General features: G+C 35.9%; 2 protein-coding genes across 2 annotated transcripts; one reads left to right on the plus strand and one right to left on the minus strand.

The window, feature by feature from the left end:
- Positions 1 to 495: 495 nt before the first annotated feature.
- LOC121866409 (V-type proton ATPase subunit S1-like) lies at positions 496 to 15,832 on the minus strand. Its single transcript, XM_042366062.1, has 10 exons — positions 15,704 to 15,832; positions 12,788 to 12,905; positions 12,248 to 12,388; positions 10,877 to 11,006; positions 10,545 to 10,627; positions 7,611 to 7,768; positions 6,898 to 7,047; positions 6,176 to 6,257; positions 4,962 to 5,099; positions 496 to 2,150 (listed from the first exon to the last, which is right to left on the minus strand). The coding sequence occupies exons 1-10, from the start codon at positions 15,799 to 15,801 to the stop codon at positions 1,944 to 1,946; spliced, it is 1,305 nt and encodes a 434-aa protein (XP_042221996.1). The 5' UTR covers positions 15,802 to 15,832; the 3' UTR covers positions 496 to 1,943.
- A 162-nt stretch (positions 15,833 to 15,994) lies between these two features.
- On the plus strand, positions 15,995 to 19,576 carry LOC121866413 (40S ribosomal protein S23). The gene is made up of 4 exons (XM_042366068.1): positions 15,995 to 16,076; positions 16,683 to 16,842; positions 17,730 to 17,914; positions 19,445 to 19,576. Exons 1-4 carry the CDS (start codon positions 16,073 to 16,075, stop codon positions 19,525 to 19,527), a joined length of 432 nt encoding a protein of 143 aa, XP_042222002.1. The 5' UTR covers positions 15,995 to 16,072; the 3' UTR covers positions 19,528 to 19,576.
- The last annotated feature ends 1,015 nt before the right edge of the window (positions 19,577 to 20,591 follow it).

A 20,591-nucleotide genomic window follows, 5' to 3' on the forward strand; every position in this document is an offset into this window, starting at 1 on the left:
GGTACCCCCTCCCGATGAGTTGTTCTAGTGATCCCGATAGGAAACCCATTCCACTGGGAGTGCCTTTGGTTCTATAGGCATCTCTGAATAATCACACATGACGGTGCTCCCGATCGATCGAGTGGTGTAACGACTCTGAATACAGCCCTTAAATTGAGAACAAAGTGAAACATGGAAAAATTTTATATATATATATATATATATTCTGAGGCATATGGGAGAGGGAAAGACTAGGGAAGAATGGGCTGAAAATTGCAAACAAAGAGAAAGGGGAACAACATGCATGAAGCATCAGTGTTTGTGAAGGACCAGAAAGGTGTTGTAATGACAACTAATTTTTACAAGGTTTCGTTGGCAATAAAATGTGTGCAAATTTTCATTTATCATAAATACCTGTCCATCACCCATAAACACACATCTGAAATATACCAGTACAATATACATATATGTACATAGAATTAAAATATGTTATGAAGTCACTAAATGAAAGATGGCTTCTCCACAACACCTTTACTGAAACACAACTGTACATATAATACATAAATTATGATACATACCAGAATAATTAATGCTGACAATAACCACAACTTATGAGCACCTGGAATGTTCTATAATTCTTACTTAAGTTTGACACTCATAAACTATGGAATTTACTCTTTAATATCATCCACAACACTTCCACAATATCATTAGTAGTATTTCAGACTGCTCTATTTACAATGACTTAAATATTTTGCATTGTTTAAGTTAAATAGACATACTGTACTGGGCAAAGACAACATGCAGGAAAAGGTTAAGAATTATACATCCTTTTAAGAATTACAGGACTTACCTATAAACTATTACATCCACACATTTAATCGATCATTGTTTCTGGGTATATAACTATATACTTTACTTGCGATCTATAGATATTGTGCGATGATTTCAGCCCCAAAGTGCAAGTATCTTTCATTTACCTTATGACAATGAAATGCTTGGGTAGAAATTTTGAAGAAATAAATAGTATAATACAGAAGATAATCACATATGTTTACTCATTACCTTCAGCTAAATATGTGGGCTCTTAAACTTATACAGTATGATCTTGAATATCCACAATTAACACTCATGCTTACCATATTCCTTTTACCAATCTCCTCGGCAAAGGGATTAGCTCCTTCAAATTTTATAGATGATAAAGTTACTAAATTTCATCACTCGAAGAAAAAATACTGCCAACATTTACTTCTGGACTTAATCTACCCATATAAGTGACCCCAGTTTACACCAACATCCTGCAAATTTTCATTATTACATTTTATGTAAATGCACTAAACATCTTGTGAAATTGTTTTAATATTTTTCACAAGCATGTACTGTAGGTCACTAGATATCCATAATATCTCTTGGACTTTAAAGGTATTTTAGATATAACTATATATATTCCATATCAACAATAAACAGTAATACTTAAAAGGAAACTATTGTATATATATATATATATATATATATATATATATATATATATATATATATATATATATATATATATATATATATATATATATATATATATATATATATATATATATATATATATATATATCTGACACCATCTATAGTGAAGCAGAGTGACACTTTTGACTAAGAAAATGTTTCAAGTACATTAACATCACAATAAATTTTCCATATTTTTGTATTCATATTACTCAAAATATTTACATACATTTTTATGCTATTAGGTGACTGATAAATATGAAATGTCTCCATATGTTAAGTTTTCAACCATTCACTGAACTAAATAAAAAATTTACGCACTACTGGCTATTAGAAAAATGCCATACTTCATGTTATAAAGGCATATGAAGCCAATGTCCCTACAACCTCAGAATATATCACGTTCATGGTTTAACAATCTTTATCTGATGCAGCAACTTCTTAGATCAGTATCAAGCTTCATTTTAATCAGTGTTTGGTACCATAATGGGCTGTCCCTTAGGGTCATCAAAACGGTCCATGGTCTTGATATCACTAAGCATATACATTCCAACACTAAGAATGGTAACCATCAGCAGAGTTGCCAGCAGACTAATCCAGATGGAAACAGTGAAGAAGCCAACACAGTCCCAGGCTCCACCAAACTTACCCTTTACAGTAAATGGATGCATCTGGAATGAGATAAAAATAATGTTTCACTTTCATGTTAGGACTGTCTTTACTAATAACAATAACTATAGCTTAAGACCTATCTGGTAAAAAGGATTGTACAACTTACGAAAGAATAAAAACAAAAGGCCAAAATGGCTTAACCAGTAACCCCTTGAGTATGATGACTTAACCCTTGAGTATTGTGTATAACCCGCAACCCCATAACAATGAATCCATGAATTTCTTATTATGGATCACTAATTTCATGTCTCTATTCCTTAAACCCATCAGCACAATTACTTATTCCCTTGAGTACGATGACTTGATCCCCCTGAAGAGTACAAGTATTGTCGTATTCAAAGGATTAAGTCATTGTGCTGAAGAGGTTAAGGAATGGTTACATGACATTACAATAGTGATCCCCCCCCCCAATAAGATATATAAATGGGGTGGGACTATTAAAAACAAAGACAATAACATCCTATTTGAGGCAGAAGAAGTAAAGGAGATGAGAAAAGTACGAAGAACTATAGAATGGTAAGGACAGAGTAAAGGTAAGAAACAAAAAGGAAATAAAGATTAAATTGACAATTCTAATCAGAAGTTGGGAGAGCTGTGAGCAAAATGATAAAGCTTGTGGGGTTGATCAGCTTCCAGCAGAATTTATAAAACAAATGTACAAGAATGGGATAAATTATATGACTAAAATACATAATTCTATATACAGTACTGCACTGGACTTCAAAGGAGACCTTCCCAGTGATTTAAAAAAATCAATATTTGTATTACTGTATTACCTAAAAAACCAGGAGTGCACCCAGTTTAGAAAAATTAGCTCAAGTCATATCCCAGCCCTACTGTACTAGAATTCTAAAGAAAATCTTTACTGGCAACAAGAGCCTGCAGTGTTGGTAAATAATAAACATACTACAGGCATGAAGCTCACAGTTAGACAGGGAGTACGAAAAGGCTGTGTTCTATCTCCAACATTGTATAATATATATTGTATGCACAATTCTTAATGAGAGAAGTTATAAGTACCAATGAAGGACTAAAAGGTAAAGTACAGTAACAAAATATATGCCATGCAGATGATACTGATCTTATCTTGGATAATGAAGAGGCATTACAAAAACTGGTTAACAGATCAGTAAAGAACATGGATTAAGAGATACTGTAATGCTGTAAAGACAAAAGTAATGGTTGTTTCTAAATTGGGAATAAATCCTAAAATAAAAATTATGGTAGGCAACAGGGAACTTAAAAGTGGAAATTTTGGTTTACTTTGCAAGTAACATTAGCTGTGACAGTAGATGTACAAAAGAAATCATAACAAGAGCATATCATGCAAAAACAGCATTAACAATCTAAAAGACCTAATAAAAAGTGACATTAACTTCAATTTGAAAAAAAAAAAGGCTGCTGTAAAGATGTACTATAGTATATGGCAAGGACTGTTGTATGGGTCAGAAGCATGGACACTTTCTGCAGACACAAGAAAGAGATTGGAGGCCTTTGAAATTTGGTGTTATAGGTGAATGTTAAGAATACATTACTGACAAGAAAACCAATGAAGTACTAAGGTTAGCGTTGAGAAATATTTGAACTGTACAGAAAAATGAGATACTTGGTCATATAATTAGGGATGAGGGGACGATAACAGAAATATTATTGGAAAAAGTTGAGGGTAGGAGGACTAGGGGAAAGAGGAGACTGTGATGGATGGATGAATTAAATTAAAAACTGAGTCACACCCAAGAGATACAAAGTCTTGGAGGATTGGTAAAAACAGAGTGGAGGACTGTGGTTGCCAACACTCAGATTTGAAGACGGTTCTCTGATCAAGTGTACAATATTAATTACTACAGGTCCACTCGGCTGCATGTTAGTTGTGCCTTCCTTGATGAGTCAGCTGATAAATCAAACAAAATGCACACATTTTCGTGCACATTGTTATTTATCTCGATTTTTGTTATAACTGATCAGTATAATAATTCAATGGTTCTATTGAGAAACTGGAGGTAAATTAGAGAACTGTTCAATACAAATTATGTTGAATATAAAGCCTTTCGAGAACACAGGGTCTACTTACAGGGTCTCCTTCACTTTTACGTGACGCAAAATTATCACTCGTCTAACGGGCTAGTTATTTTTTAATCTGATTTGCCCTAAGGATTTTCCACTCACCCTGGACGAATGGCAAGTATGATTGGGAAGTCCTGACTGATATGACACATATGAAGATGAGGCAGACTGACGCACATGTCGCACACTACACTCATACACAAATGTTCAACTGCACATAAAGTGATGTACAAACACACAAACCATTTGGACTTGAGGATTTTCCGGACTTGAGAGAAAGAAAAAAAAGTTTATTGGGCTTATTGAAGTCTGGTGCAGAAAAAAATTTGATTCATAGAGGTTTTACTGAACTGTACTGTTTATAATTTTTGGTACAAACTATCACACAACTGGCTTGTAAACAGACTGCCAAATTTATACATGCCAATAGGAGTTGGATGGATATAACTTTTAATTCTATTATATTTCCCTTTTTTTTAGCATATATGTTGTAAAGGAACACAAGAAACAAACCTTTGCACTCTTAAAGTTAGTTAAGAATTACAGATTTGGCAGCCCAAACTAAGAAAGGACAGGTTAACACCACAACAATGAATTACTGTACAAAAACAATATGAGGAATGACCAGTTTCTTACAGATAATAGAATTTTATCAATGCAGTTTTCTTCACCGTTAACCCTGGAGGAAATGAGGAATCAGGGTAAAGAAATTCTTAAATTTGCAACCAATAATATACTTTTCTTACCTGTACACCACCCAGTACCAGCTTCACTAAACCATTACTTGAGCCAGTGTTATTATTGACAGCAGCTGTAAAGGTCACTTTCTGTGTGCAAGCATATGACATGAATATTGGAATGCCACTGATTTCTGAAGAGATGGGCTGTAAAATAAAGAAAGAACTTAAAATACTCTGAACAGAGAAGAAAGGGTCATTAAATATTCCCAAAATTCCTGTCTTCACCCTTAAAACTGATTGTGCTTAAGTTCAATAAGAGTTTTATGGCTTTCCCAATATTCACAATTTAAATCCCAGGCCATGAAACCATTGGTGAACAATTGAGAGAAAAATATTGTTCTTGATCACTGTGCTATCCATTAGTATGACCTGAATTAAATGAAATAACACTGAGTTACTTGGCACTTATAAAGGAATAATTCTGAAATTCCACATTATGACCAAGTCTGGAAAGAACTTATCGTGTATATGCCCACCAAAATCTAATTTTTAAGACCCATAGACTTCACATGTTTCGACCCTCAAATACAAGTAAAAAGGAACTCTCGACCATCACCAGATTTGTCATAAATTACTGGAGGTAGTGGTAATAATTGTAAATAGTAATAACATAGTAAACGAAATGTCCTGTACTTCATACTACCTACAAATCAGTATTACTTACCTCGTACTACTAACTTCGCCCCATTGCCTCACATACCACTTCAAGCACTTTCTCAATTCTTCCTACCCTCCATAATGCTAACCCCTGGCAAGTACACGTGTTTCTTTACAGTTTAAAACATATATATGCTTGGCCAGTTTGTAAGAGTAGAATTCTTTTACTTGTTTTTTAAGTTTTCCTGAATACACCAGCATGGGCAGGGGATGCCTACTGCTACCCAATGATCGGCCAAGCCTTCAGCAGCCTCTATAGCTTTTTAAATAAGGTCTTAAACACCAGAATTATAACTGAAGGGTCAGGAGTAATAATTTAGGAAGCTGTACAGTACAGCATTGCATAACAGACCTAACTACAGGGTGGGAATGCAAAACACCACTTTCAATCAGCCCCGAGGAAATCCGTAGTAGGAAGGAAGGATTTTAAGCCTCTATTTCCAAAGTTATGGAATGGGATTTCAGAATCTATCCTTTATTTAAACCTCAATACCTTCCAAATTAGCATCATTAACACACAAAACTGAACATATCAATTTAATCTACAAAAAAAACCCACTAACCTTGAAATATATCTCTGTAGTGTCAAAGGAGCCATTAACACCAGTTAGTGTCCACCCCTTATTTGCCATCTCAAAATTTAACCTGAAATGGTAAGACTTGTCACAACATCTGATAATTTAAGTTGTATTCATCATTATCCATTCAAAAATTTCTTACTTAGAGTGAAAGAAAATTTACATGAAGAGAATCTCTCAACACACTCCTAGCAAATAGTGACCAATGTTTCAGCTCCTGCAATAACAGTGTTGGCAATTCTTGGGAAAGCAAAGGAAATCAAATTTAATCAAGGATGGCAAGTGTTTACATTACACAAAGGAACAAGTACCTGAAGAATGGCAGGAAAAAGCATTATGAATGAACAGAAATATTACAGGGGATTAACTTTGTCAAGTACAGTATGGCTGAGAATTGTGGTGCAAACAGTGCTCTGATGTTTGGTTGAAGTGATTGCATTTGAGTGACCACAATACTCTTCCACACTAAATTTAAGTCTATGGAAAGGTACTGAAGATAAATTTGATTCGTTGCGAACATTTTGGACATACTGTACTGTAACAACTACACCCTCAAAATATATGGTTATGTGATAAAAATGTGCAGTACTTAAAACCTCAACAAATCAAATGAATCAAATAAAAATATATTGATGGAATAATGTAATTTTATCTCAATGAAAAGCAGCCACGAAAAAATAATAATATTGGTAATGAACTGTACTTACTGAAATTTGACCTTTCCATAGGTATGATTTTTATTACTTTCTACATTCTGGTATTTGATCAAAATATTGGCCGTTTTATCATCCGCAGTTCCCGGACAATGCCCAATGGCTTCACCCATGCTTTGGCCTTCATCCACAACAAGTACCTCACTGAAAAAAAATTAAACTGGTAATAAAAAAAGATTTTTCTCTTAAGACACATTACATCCATTAACATTAACTAAACTGTTTTGGGGTATCATAATAACTCCCATTGCTACAGAAAAAACAATCACCATCCAAGTTGCTTTTCTTATTGTTTGTTATCTCCACTTGCATCCATCTTGCCAATATTATTCCTGTACGGTTCTTGTCACGCAGTCAGCCACGACAACAAAATTCAGCCCATAAGAGCCCGCACTAGTAGATATAAGAATAGCACCATCCCATCTATTGTTAAAATAATAAACAACTCCTGATTTATGTACTGTACAGCCCTGTAAATGTATTCAACGCATATCATTATGTCTAAATCAAATGTAAGTTTGTATATTTTCAGCCACCGGCTACAACTCTATTAATAAACCGTTTATTATTATTATTATTACAGTCAATGTCTGTCTGCCATCACATACACACACACACACACACCGTATAGCATTGTTACTATAAATACCATACAGCCAGCATTCATGTACACATAACCCCAAGGAATGAGCAAGAATAAATCTCACCTGTCAGTACTATTTTGGTGTGTAAGGGTGACTACAGTGTTGTTGTGAAGGTAGAGCAGAACACAAGAGGTATTATAGTAGCCTGGCAACCCTGCAGAGACGGCCTGGAGTGAACGAGCCACACGAATCCTCTCCTCATACTGTTCACTGTGCTCCTCCTGTATCAAAATAAGTTCAATATTCAGTACATCGTCCCTCTTTTATTTCCGAATACAAAATAAATAGTAATGGATGCCCCTCCTGTAATGAGGATGGCCAGCCCAAGGGCCACTTAAGTGTGAATTTGTTTAAGGTGTAGAAGCTGTTGCCAATACAACAACTATACCTTAAGTTAATGAGTTGCATGTCCCAGTGTCAGGGAATAATCCGAGACCGGACAACTTGCCAACTGCACTGGTAAAATACAAACACTATCACACTCCCTTTTTTTAATACAAACACTTCTTTCAAAAATTCTAAGCAAGGTGACCAATGCATAATCCACCTAAATAATTAAGACTGCAGAGTTCCTGTATTCTTTTTTCCTATAAATCTTAATAAACCATACATGATCTTACTATGTACTCGTATTATACTGCATCAGAAAATTCCAATACTCCTTCTTTAATGCAGTATTGTACTCAGTCATTTTTTGTACAGGTAATTCGCGTTTTACGCGCGTTCGATTTCAGCGTTTTTGGAATAACGCGATTGATCAATTAATACCAAATTTAATTTACATGCACCTGTTTTTGAAATAATGTGCTCAAGACAGTTTACATTTGCCATGTGTATTCGCCTGGCAGTGGAGTTGCGTATGATGCCTAGTGAGGTGCTTGCAAGTTATTACTATAAAGTCTCAATCAAATCAACATTAATGATTTTAATACTGTATTATTATTATTAATAATAATAATTATTATAATACTGTAATGTAATAATAAAGATTATTACTACTAATGATGAAGATAATGATGTTAATGAAGAATTTTGTACAACAACTGTGACGACGTCCAGCAAGCTTCTTGCGTATTGCTTTCTCAGTTCACACCAGCACTACTTTTTTTCTGTGCTCTCATTCGCATTGTGTTTATCACGTACCTTTTTAGTGTTAAACGCTGTTTTCCCCATTGAGCATGTCTGGAAAACGTCCATCTGCCTCCTCTGGGGCGCCTAAAGCTAAAAAGGCACAAAAAACAATCGCAATGGACGTGAAATTAAATGTGTCGGAGGTTGGCCGCATGCTTGGTTTAAGTGAGAGCACTGTTCGTACCCTGTGCAGTATATGATGGTTCCCCTAACCTGTACCATTGACATGTATTCTTATGGGAACATTATGTTTAATTTATGCATTTTTTAATTAAGCGGTAGTTTTCAAGAACATAACCCCCGCGTAAAACGAGAGGTTGGTGTTCAGTAAAAAGTAATTGAGGCCACCGCTGTGGTAAGGGCACAAGCGCCACCTCACCTGAAATCAAGTTACCACCACAACAAGTTTCAACAAGGTTTCCTCTAATACAAAGTGTGTCCAATGTGGATGACCCAGCACCAGTTGTGAGTGAATTGAGGCAAGTGAACCTGAGGCCTCACATATGGAAGAGTGAAGTTGCAAAAAGGCTTTGTAATGAAGGCAAGGCATGCACCAGTCGTATAACCAGAAAATTATTACCAGCAAGGCAGGTAACTCCCCCCCCATGTGCTGATGGATATTTCACAAAAGTCACCCTTTCTCCAGTTGTACAAAATGTCACTTCTGCAGTGACCTCAATTACTATTAACCTCGGAATATCTCCTAATATCAAGTGCACATGGCTTCAAAATGCAACCCCCCCCCTTCCCCCCCCCAAAAAAAAACCAGCTGCCTGGGCTCGTTGTGCTCACCATGTTCCCCCATCCACAACTTCTTGGACCCCTCCTTTTGCTATTCCTGGATCTGCCCCTGATACTCTTATTATTTTCTCTAAATCACCATATTTTAGCAGGGAAACTATTCTTTATTGCCATTCAGCTTTTCCAATGTAATGTAATTATATCTTAACACATGGCATTTCTGAAATATTACTTCAATGTTTCTCCCAAAATTTAATCTGTGGTCTAAACCAACATTTGAAATCCCATTTGAATTCTCATATACAGTACCCAAAGGCTGCCAACCAAAAATTTGTTTATACAAGTTGGGTATCCCTTATCCGAAATGCTTGTGTCTCAGATTTTGGATATTTTTTTATTTTGGAATGCCTATATCCTGTATACAGAACCCATATAATGCGGTAGCTCACCCAGCAGGGATGGGAACCAAGTCCATGCACAAAATTAATTTATATTTCATTTATAGCATATGGATACATATATTCTGCAGGTAGTTTTATGAAATATAGTTGAATCATTTTAGGTATAAAATATATGATATGTACAGTACACTAAAGACCCAGAAAGGTAAGCAGTCACTACCATCTGTTCGGCATTGCCATGATGCCTGACTCTGAGGCACTGAGCAGTCCGTGTCTTACCTTTATTCATTACACATACATACCTACCCTAGTAATAATTATGATATATGCCATATTAGGTGTATTATCTACCAGAAATATAATGAAACAGAACTTCGGATTTCAGAGCATTTTGGACTTGGGAATTTTGGATAAAGGATAACCAACCTGTACCTATGCTTCAATGGTATATGCATCAATACTTGTAATCATTAGGTCATTGGAGATAAGAATTACAGTATAGTATGTCCTAGCTTAAACTTCACACAGACAACAGAAATAGAGACAGAACTGAAACAATTATAAAGCTTAGAACCCACTAATATCAAAGCTATACTGCATCCACACATTGTCTTTTTAATAAATTTTCTAACAACTCTATTTTACTGAATAATAATTCACCCATGGGTGTAACTGCAGATATATACTTAAACTTTCAGTATATGTTAAAAATATCATTACTCACTACAGATGGTTTCAGGCCAGTGAAGATAACTGTAAACTCCCTCTGTGCCCCAATCTTTGAGATAACATTTTCCATTACTTCATCTGCAATAAAAGTGGAAAACATGTTTATTAATATCTTCAATTCATCAAAATTATGGAACATAAAAAAATGTTTCCAGTAAAAGAGGTCATCACTATGTGAACCTGTTAAAATGTTCAATGCATATGATGCAAAAGTCCTCATTCTTGAAAAAAATAATACTGTATGCATTTGCAAGTACTGTACAGGCATGTGTGAATGTTAAGAAAAGACAAAGAAACATAATCAAGAGTAACATCATAATACTTTACCAGCTTTCTGGATGGCTCTACGTCTACTTGGGTTTGTGAGAGTGGAGGGCAGCTTTACAACCACAAGATTTTTGTCTTGTTGTTTCAGGTTCAGTCCAGCAGATGGAACACCAGGTTCCAGAACCACTACCTAAAATAAAACCATGGTACTGTAAATTAACCCTTAGGCCCAGGGTGACGTTCCAGAACGTCCGTCTATTCCCGCCACTTTTTTTAAGTTGATTTTTTCTTGATTTATCCCCGTGGGGAGGGGAGGGTTACTGCCAGCAGCACCCTAACCCAGGGCTTAAGGGTTAACATATCTGACCCTTGACCATGGACACAGACTTTGTTGTCTAGTGTAGGGGGTCCTCGACTTAAGAACACTCGCTTATTTGAACGAGGTCACAGTTTTTTTTAACGAGGATTAGCCCACCAGACACATAAGACGACACATTATGCTTTCAATATCTCCCCAGGCAGGAGTACTACCCTGTTTGATAGCTGCCTACTACCTTTACCTGATGACTTAATTTTTACTTTCATTTACCGTATTTTTTCATACTATTTCTTCTTTTCTCTTAAATTAAATGATATTAAGTGATTTTAGATGTATACAAGGACTTAGGCTATGATATAGTGGGATTTTAAACATTGTTCTGTAAGTACCGAATGCACATAGGGTATGTGTTTCGACTTGAAGACATTTTTTACTAAAGAACGTCTGTAGGAACGGCACTCATATGTAACCCGGGGACTGCCTGTACTGTAATGCTACACGTTCATGTTAGGTTTCACCACATCATTCAACTTAAGACTTGTTCCAAACGAAGGAAAGTTTACAAATGCTCATCCAGGTGACCCCATTCCATAATACCTTTACATCTTCATTCAACACACAAAAAATTCATAAAACTACTATTGCACTAAAGAGAAGTTCAAGTCTAGGTATTTGCTTCATCACATCCCCTCCTCCTAGCTAATTCTGACACCATTTAACTGATAATTTTCTGAAAAACACAAAAAAAACAAGAGGCAGACTTAATAGTTTTCATCAGAAATATCAGTACAAAGCTACGACCTTCCAATTAAACATCAAAACTTGTGAGGGGAGATGGTAGCCTCAATTTAATTTTAAACTATAATTTAGCAATGCAAAGTATGTAAAGTACTGGTGACATGGATGATTTTTTAAAAGAAACTACCCCGGTGTACTGTATATAGTTTATGGTTAGTCAAGGAAAATTATATGAAAATGTGCATAAATACACAATAGTTGCAGTGATACTAGGCAACAGGATACCAACCAATTTGAGAGCACCTGTACAGTTCAGTATGAGAGACTCCAATAACTCTCAGGACATTCTTTGATCAGTCAAGAGAGTAACTTACATTATACCCATGTGAGGGTAGGTCATGGGCCAGGTGAGCAGCTTCTTCAACATTAGGCAAGTAGAGTGAGTGGCTGCTTTCCATCCACTGGCTGACATGGTGCAGTTCAGAGGCATGGCTTGAAAGGTCTTCCACACTCAGCTGTATAAAAATAATTTATCTTCACAATTATGATATAATTCTTCACGAAATGCTCATAAAAATAAAGTCTTACAATATTCATCTTAAAACAAGAAGCAACTGGAATTGGGTTTCTGAGTTCAAATTTCCTGAATAAAATAACATGCATGAGATTCTACAAACATACTAAAAATGGGTTCCATAGGCCAGACAGCCCTTTTTTGGGCAGTAGATACAGCACACTTAATTCACTATTAAAGCTTTAGTATACAATGAGGCAGCGTGGCCAACACTACACCTAAAACATCTTCACTTCCAAACTGTGAAGTTACTGTAGGTACCAATTCAGAGCTGGGTGGGCTGGGTGCAAAACACCTTTCAATAACAATTATTTAAATTCAATAGCCAACTGGAGCTTACAGCATCTTGCAGAAAGAGGAGAATGTTCTTTGGCTTAAAGGGCTCCAGGTATTTAGCTTGGAAAGTACCATAGTTCATGAACTGCAGTGCTGACACAGCTGGAAGACCCTCCTGGGACCTGAAAAATGATTGATTGATTAGGAATACGGTCTTAGCGCAGGAACAGCCACATCATATAGCGCCGGAAAAAATTTATGCTTAAGAGTTAAACTAAAATCAAAATGACGGAAACAAAAATCTGAAGGAAAAAACTGGGGGAAAAAAATAAAGAAACCTATAAAAGACAGGCCACCCTTCCCCCCAAAACATTACAGTCTCACCCCTTGGGCAGCTGAAAAAATGAGTGATGATCACTGATTCAATACAGTACAGTACTGTACAGGAACAAACAAAGCTTTGCTCATGTTGATAGTAAAGGTATGGTATGTATACCATCACAAATGTCTCCAGGGTAAGGCTGATGAGTGGTCTGACCTAGTACCAACGTGAGAAAATTTTTCCATATAAGAAACAAACTCTCTTATCTTGGGAACTAAAAAAAAGCATTCGTACATTCTAAAGAAACAACAGAGTGCACGGCAAGCTTGTTACTGGCTATCTTCCTCCATCAATTTCAAACTTAAGAAATTACATTAAAAAAAAATAAAAAAACACTATGGAGAAACTTGGTGTGATCAGAGATGAAATCTGCATTGCAACAAGATCATGTAAACTGCCTTAAATGGAACTATTCAAACACTAGTCCTCCTTCTCCAATGGTCGATAACAAAAGCAGGGAAAAACATACAAGACATTACTATTATTATTTCTTTTGGTGGAGGATTGTGTTAACCAGTAACAAAAGGGAGTCATTTGACCAGCTTAGTTCCTCCTCCTGGTATATTATCTCCCATTGATCAGATTGTAGTTTTATACTAAAATAAAGCTGGATATTAATTTTCTAAGTTCATTGCAGTATACTCCCAAATGGTGATTTTCACGTTGTATCTATACTGTAGAACCTAAATTATCACGCCTCGAATGGACAGAAGGGCGGTGTAAACGTTTTGGACTGGGGACGAGATAGACCGTGACACCAGACTGCTCTCGTAAAGTATTACACCACTGCCTACATTTATTGTCATAACTGAGTACGGTACGTCATTCAGTGGTTCGTTCAGCTAAAATCATACATTGTTCTATAATGGATTTTATAAGGGTAATCTGCTGAAGAATGATATAATAAAATAAACTCAAGTCACAACCCCAAACCACTATTAAGTCTGTATAAAAATCTATGACATTTACCAATTTCTTTCTCTATTTTTTGGGTAATGATGAATGAGACAGTTAGCACCAAAGGGAATTTATAAAATTGCACCAAATTTTCAGGAGACATTGTTTGGATGATACGGAGTAATAAAATGGAGGCGACACCATTTTAATATTTTTTTTTCCTTTTTCGTCTATCCTTCGATCATAAATTACTTGTTAGTGGGCAGGCCATGAAAAAAGAGGGAAATAATGGGGTACAAATACTGTACTGGAAACACGGATCTTATGGCAGTAATATCATGTCTCCACGTCCTTTGTAGGTCAAGAAATACAGTATTTACAGTAATTATAGGGCCGTCTGACCTGCCACGGTGACCATGTTTTGGTTCGCATCGTTTGCTGTGTGGGAGCATCCGCGGTCTTCATATACATGTCAAGAAATGAACGACGCTCTCATGAGGTACGTTTATTACGATTTACATTGGATTGAATTAATTCATATTTTTAGAGATGATGTAAGGATGATAATAAGAAAATCAAAATGACAATGCACAGATTAGGAAGTTAGGTTAGGTACAGTTAGGTAGATTTGGTCAGGCACAGTACCTAATAATAGGTTCTGTGCATTCTCGCTTCCATTTTCGTGTTCAATATCATGCAAATAGTATCTCAAGAAATTTTGGTTAAATTTCATAAGTTATTTCTAGTGCTAACAGACTCCTAAACCTTTATCATTGGATATTACCTGTACTTCACGTGTTGCTACACGAATTTGTAAATTTTATAGTTGTAATCGGTAACTTTGACAATTATAAGACTTTTCTTCCATGACATTTCTGATGCAAATTAAATTTAAGTGAGATATTTAACATTTTATTATGTATGTTTGTACATGGTGGTACACACCCAGAACACCAAACAACTGTGGAGCTCCCCAGTAAGGTCAGGTTACTAGTCGTTTGGGCGGTCTAACTGTGGAGCTCCCCAGTAAGGTCAGGTTACTAGTCGTTTGGGCGGTCTAACTGTGGAGCTCCCCAGTAAGGTCAGGTTACTAGTCGTTTGGGCGGTCTAACTGTGGAGCTCCCCAGTAAGGTCAGGTTACTAGTCGTTTGGGCGGTCTAACTGTGGAGCTCCCCAGTAAGGTCAGGTTACTAGTCGTTTGGGCGGTCTAACAGTAAGGTGGAGATACCCCGTTAAGGGGCAGGTTCCAGTGTTAGTACAGGAGGAAACAGGGGACCGGGAAAGCTGTGGTGTTTGGTAGTGAGGGTGACACTATATAACCCTTCTCACGTGTGTCCAGACCGAGGCTCGAACCCTTGACATATTGGCGAGTTAAGCGCGTTACTGCTGTACCACCATTGGTTTCCATGTGTTTTGAAGACTTTTTACCTTGATTTTTATAGAAAATCTCTAGATTCTAAGATGGGAGGGGGAGGAGAGGGGGCTAATCTCAGAAACTATTAATTTGCGCCAGAAATGAAAAATTCGTTCATAACACATCAAAAACCATGCGTTAAAGCTATAATTATTAAATACAAACAACAAAAGTAACAGGGGTTGTAATGACCTACTGAAATAATCTATAACTTTAAGTATTCAGGCAGGAAGCTACACTATTAAAAGAATTACAACTACAACCACTGAATCAGACGGTATACTTACTGTTGTGTGTTCCATATCAGCACAGGTACATGTTCTTTGGCATATACACCACAAATTATTGAAGAAAGTAATATAACAGTGACTACCTTCCCCTCCATCTCGGTGTCCTCTAGCAGCCGATCATATGACTGTCAATACTACTACAAACCACAAGACTCCACTAACAACATATATATCTAATTTAAATTCCATAAAAAAATATCCTTTATTTAATTACTGTATAACTAAAATATTTTATCTTATTAATATTGTTTTAATTGTTGATTTATATGGAAAAATAATAATATATGTGGTTAGTGTATTAATGTGGATTAGGGATGTGTTGGCTGACGGTGTGGTCTTTCCGGGGCAACACACACCACCACAAGTATGGGTGAGTCTGGTCTCCTTAATCTTTTTTCTATTTATATGACATTTAAGACATTATCATAAATAATACACGTGATATATTGTACCATTTATTATTGTTCCAACTCCCTTTTGATACTTAGGAGTTTGTTGTATGGGTATTAGGGTATATTTGAGGTAATAGTTGGAGCCGAGTGACAAGGTAAACACGTGTGTGGTCGTGTTGTTTCTTTTAGTTAATAGCATATGTTATGGTCTCTCCTAACCTAGCCTATTACATTTTATTTTTTATTCCGTTAAAAAAATTGAATACAGTTGATATTGAAAGTTTGTAAAAATGCCTAAGTTATGACCCTTCCTTCTCTGTGAGTTTTGATCCTGAAGATCTTTGAGGCAGGGGGGGAATTTGGGGTTAAATATAATTAATGGTACTTAATGTGATCAGGTTGTTATACTCACCTACAGTACTTGTAAATAATGTTCAGATTCAGATGCTTATTCGCAATTTATAATTTAACAACTTAAACGGTTTCTTTGTAAATACAGTAGTTATATATTGTATCATATATAACAATTATGTGATGCATAATTTTATTATCTGTACAGATTTTCAATTACACTTTTTCTTCAGGTAAGCCACGAGGACTCCGCACTGCTCGTAAGCACGTGAACCATCGCCGTGACCAGAGGTGGCACGACAAAGACTACAAGAAGGCTCACTTAGGTACCAGATGGAAGGCTAATCCCTTTGGTGGAGCTTCCCATGCAAAAGGAATTGTTCTTGAAAAGATGTAAGTCAACTTCAGTATTGATAAATTGGCCTTCTGTTCCTTCTTGTTGTTTCTCTCCTATTCACATGTTTGTACTCATCCATTAGTAAATAGAATTTATTGTTTATACTCACTTATAAGGATTATTTAAAAATTTATATAGAGTTTACTACTGATTATTTTATTTCATCAGTTGTTTCCACTTGCAGTGATAATTATCTATATGGATGGTAAAGTTAGCTTTGGTATATACTGTACAATATATTTTGATCACATGAAGATAAAGCTTCCCATTTTAACCTAGTGCTGTCTGGAGGGATTAAATGAGCTGATGAGTTTTATTTTAAACAAGTCTGTTTGTATTGTTTACCTTAATTACTACAAGTTACTCTACAATTAACCACAATTGGGAATGTTAAGAGATCATTTTCTTTTAAATTTTTTATGATCAATGAAATAAGAGCAACTTCCAGTAGACATTGAGCTATAAGTTTTATAGGGGTGTTAGGCTGGTCATTGTCGAACTTTGCATACCCACTCATTACTTAGGAGCCATTGAAGGTAATACTGTATAATCAAAACCTTGACAAGTTGGGACTATCATGAGATGTTTAGTGTATTATAACCACTATGTTGCGTCAAGAATTACTCTGGTGGGTGTATTGGTGATGATGTTGCTATTAAGGTCATATCTTTGCCTTTTTTTTGTTTGGAATCAACCCATTCTGCTGTTCAATTCCAGTGTTTGGATGGTATATATATATATATATATGTGTGTGTGTGTGTGTGTAGTTAACATAGAACTGTATCTAAAGAAAATTTTCTTCCAGGGGAGTGATTTCATTCCCAATTACCTGAAAAGCCTATTCACTGTACAGTATACCACACTGACTGATCTTACCTTGCAGTGGTATTGAAGCCAAGCAGCCTAACTCTGCTATCCGCAAGTGCGTTCGTGTCCAGCTCATCAAAAATGGCAAGAAAATTTCTGCCTTTGTGCCCCGTGATGGTTGCTTGAATTACATTGAAGAAAACGATGAGGTGTTGGTGGCAGGATTTGGTCGTAAGGGTCATGCTGTTGGTGATATTCCAGGTAAGAACTTTGCCATTTTAATGGTTGGTTTGGAATTGCTGTTGCAACTGTTTGATAACTTGCTCATATGGGTTTGCATTTTACATATTCTTGAAAGTATTAAATGGACATTATAAGTTTTGCAAGAATTATCATGACATCACTTATAACAAACTTGTTTATTATGAAAGAGTACAGTACTCACTGTTTATCACCCTGTTGTATTAACCTGTTGCCAGCCCTGCTTGTTTTCCTATTACTTCTAATGTACGTAGTGTTAAATTTGCTAGATGTTCTGGAGCCCCTATTATAGAATGGATATAAATTCACTAGAGTCGGTGCAGCGAAGAATGACAAAAATGATTCCGGGACTTAGAAACCTTCCATATCAGGATAGGTTAAAGAAACTTAACTTGCATTCCCTAGAAAGACAAAGAGTGCGGGGAGATATGATAGAAGTATTTAAGTGGGTGAAAGGAATCAATAAAGGGGATACCGGTATAGATAAAGTTCTTATAATATCCGAGCAGGATAGGACTCGGAGCAACGGATTCAAGTTGGGTAAGTTTAGGTTTAGGAGGGAGATAGGAAGAAACTGGTTCACAAATAGGGTGGTGGACTAGTGGAACAAGCTTAGCAACTTTGTAGTAAGTGCGGGAACTCTGGAAAGTTTCAAAAGGAAGCTAGATAGATTCGTGGATGATAGAGAGTGGTAGTAACTCTCGACAGGAGCTGCCATGCACAGGCTAACCGGCCTATTGCAGACTCCTTATTTTCTTATGTTCTTATGTTTTACAGGAACACAACCCCATCATTAAACTGGGTATACCTCTATCATAATATAAAATAAGCCCTTTACAGTTTTTGTCATATTCTTGTTGCTCTGTGCCTAACTGTAAAGAATTAAGTCCAGTATTTCAATTTACTATTTTGAGCCAATTGCTGGTTTTCCTTCACAAGATTAGAATAGAACATTCAGCCACTCACAAAAAAATATATATATTTCATGTGTATCAGTGACATTTCCTGAATCCACATGTTTTACCTAAATTTTGTTCTTCAGTCAGTGATGCTATCTGATTTCTGGAGTAGAGGACATTTGTCGCAAATTAGCTTTAGGCATTGTGTGTGTGTGTGTGGTCCATCCCATCAAGCTCAATGTGGGGAAGATTCTGGAACTAAGAACAAGCATTTTGGAGGGTTAATAGGTGTGCATATTGTAATGTGTTATGTCAATTAATTTAATAAAGTTTTTGCTTTTGGAACTTTGCATTTTTCTTAAATGTTGGACTTGGTGTAGCCACAATGCAAAAACCATTTTTGTCAGTTTTTAAAGATTCAAAAATTTTTGTCGGCATTATGAATGTTTGTATTCAAATTTCGGTATTGTTAGGTGATGGTGAGGGCTTATTTTAACAAATTTATTGCAGTATCGGGCAACATTGTTAATGAGTTCCCTTCTTTTTTTGCTTGTGGTTATCATTTTAATTTACAGTTATTAGAACAGGTTATAGAGAACAACTTGTACTTACACTGTTTTGCCATTTGCAGGTATCCGTTTCAAGGTGGTGAAGGTTGCCAACGTATCCCTACTTGCCCTGTACAAGGAGAAGAAAGAGAGGCCTCGCTCTTAAATATCTTTACCCTCAATAAAAAAAAATAAACATTCTCTATTAATTTTCCTTAATTGTCTTTTGAAATAATACTTATGACATTCAGTATGTTATTGCAGTGGTTCTGAAAATCATAGCTATATACTGTAGTGGTTAACTTGGCATTGACTATACAGTACTGTATTTGAAAACGTTGCAAGGTACAGTACAGTATTAGTGATATTAGTTCTTCGAGATAGTTGAATTTTAGTTTCAAATTACAAGAACTGCTTCATGGATAAAGGCCATTGTTTACTGAAAGAGCTCCTGATTTTTTTCTTCTCGGTATAATAGTACGGGTATGCTAAATACAAAATTATTAAAGGACATATACTTGGATTTTTCAAATATTTGATTTCGGTAATGGTCATCGGGACCAAAGTATGCACACGGGTTAGTAGTTTGAATGTTTAGTTTTAAAATTTTTACTACTATACCTGTACAATATTGGTAGTCCTCAGAAACTTTAGAAGTTCTGATTCTATTCTAAGCATAACAAATAAAATTTTCTTGCCTTCTGAACCATCACAGTGTGGTGCTATCTCTCCAAGTTAAAGTTTTCCATGAGCTGCTGTACTATTACAAAACCACAAAATTGTTTGTGGCTAGGATTACTGAACTGTGAAAAAAATAAGCATTACCACCCAGTAAGGAGACCACCTTCACAAGTTGACCATTGCTATTAATTGCTTAACCTGTAATGTGTCCATACCATTTTAAAATGGCAGGACAGCAGTGTCAACTGTTTTAAAATGCCTGTATATTTATGAATCTGCTCGCTTATGACAGCTTACAGCCTAAATACAAAAAGTTAAAATGGGACTAATAGCAACTATCCTAGTGGAGTTGAGCAACATCTTGGTGGCGTGTGCAAGGCTCTTGGTGTTGCCATTATCATTTTTTTTGTCTGGTGTTTACATTAATTAATGCAATAATTTTAGACATTTAAACCATTATTTTCCATTACACATTTAATATAACTTGATGTATTGCACTTTACAATGATGGCAGGAATTGAAGAACTTGTCTCAAATTACAAGTACTGC

The sequence above is a fragment of the Homarus americanus genome, unplaced genomic scaffold (assembly GCF_018991925.1).
Source record: "Homarus americanus isolate GMGI-L3 unplaced genomic scaffold, GMGI_Hamer_2.0 scaffold16430, whole genome shotgun sequence".
Lineage (NCBI taxonomy): Eukaryota > Metazoa > Arthropoda > Malacostraca > Decapoda > Nephropidae > Homarus > Homarus americanus.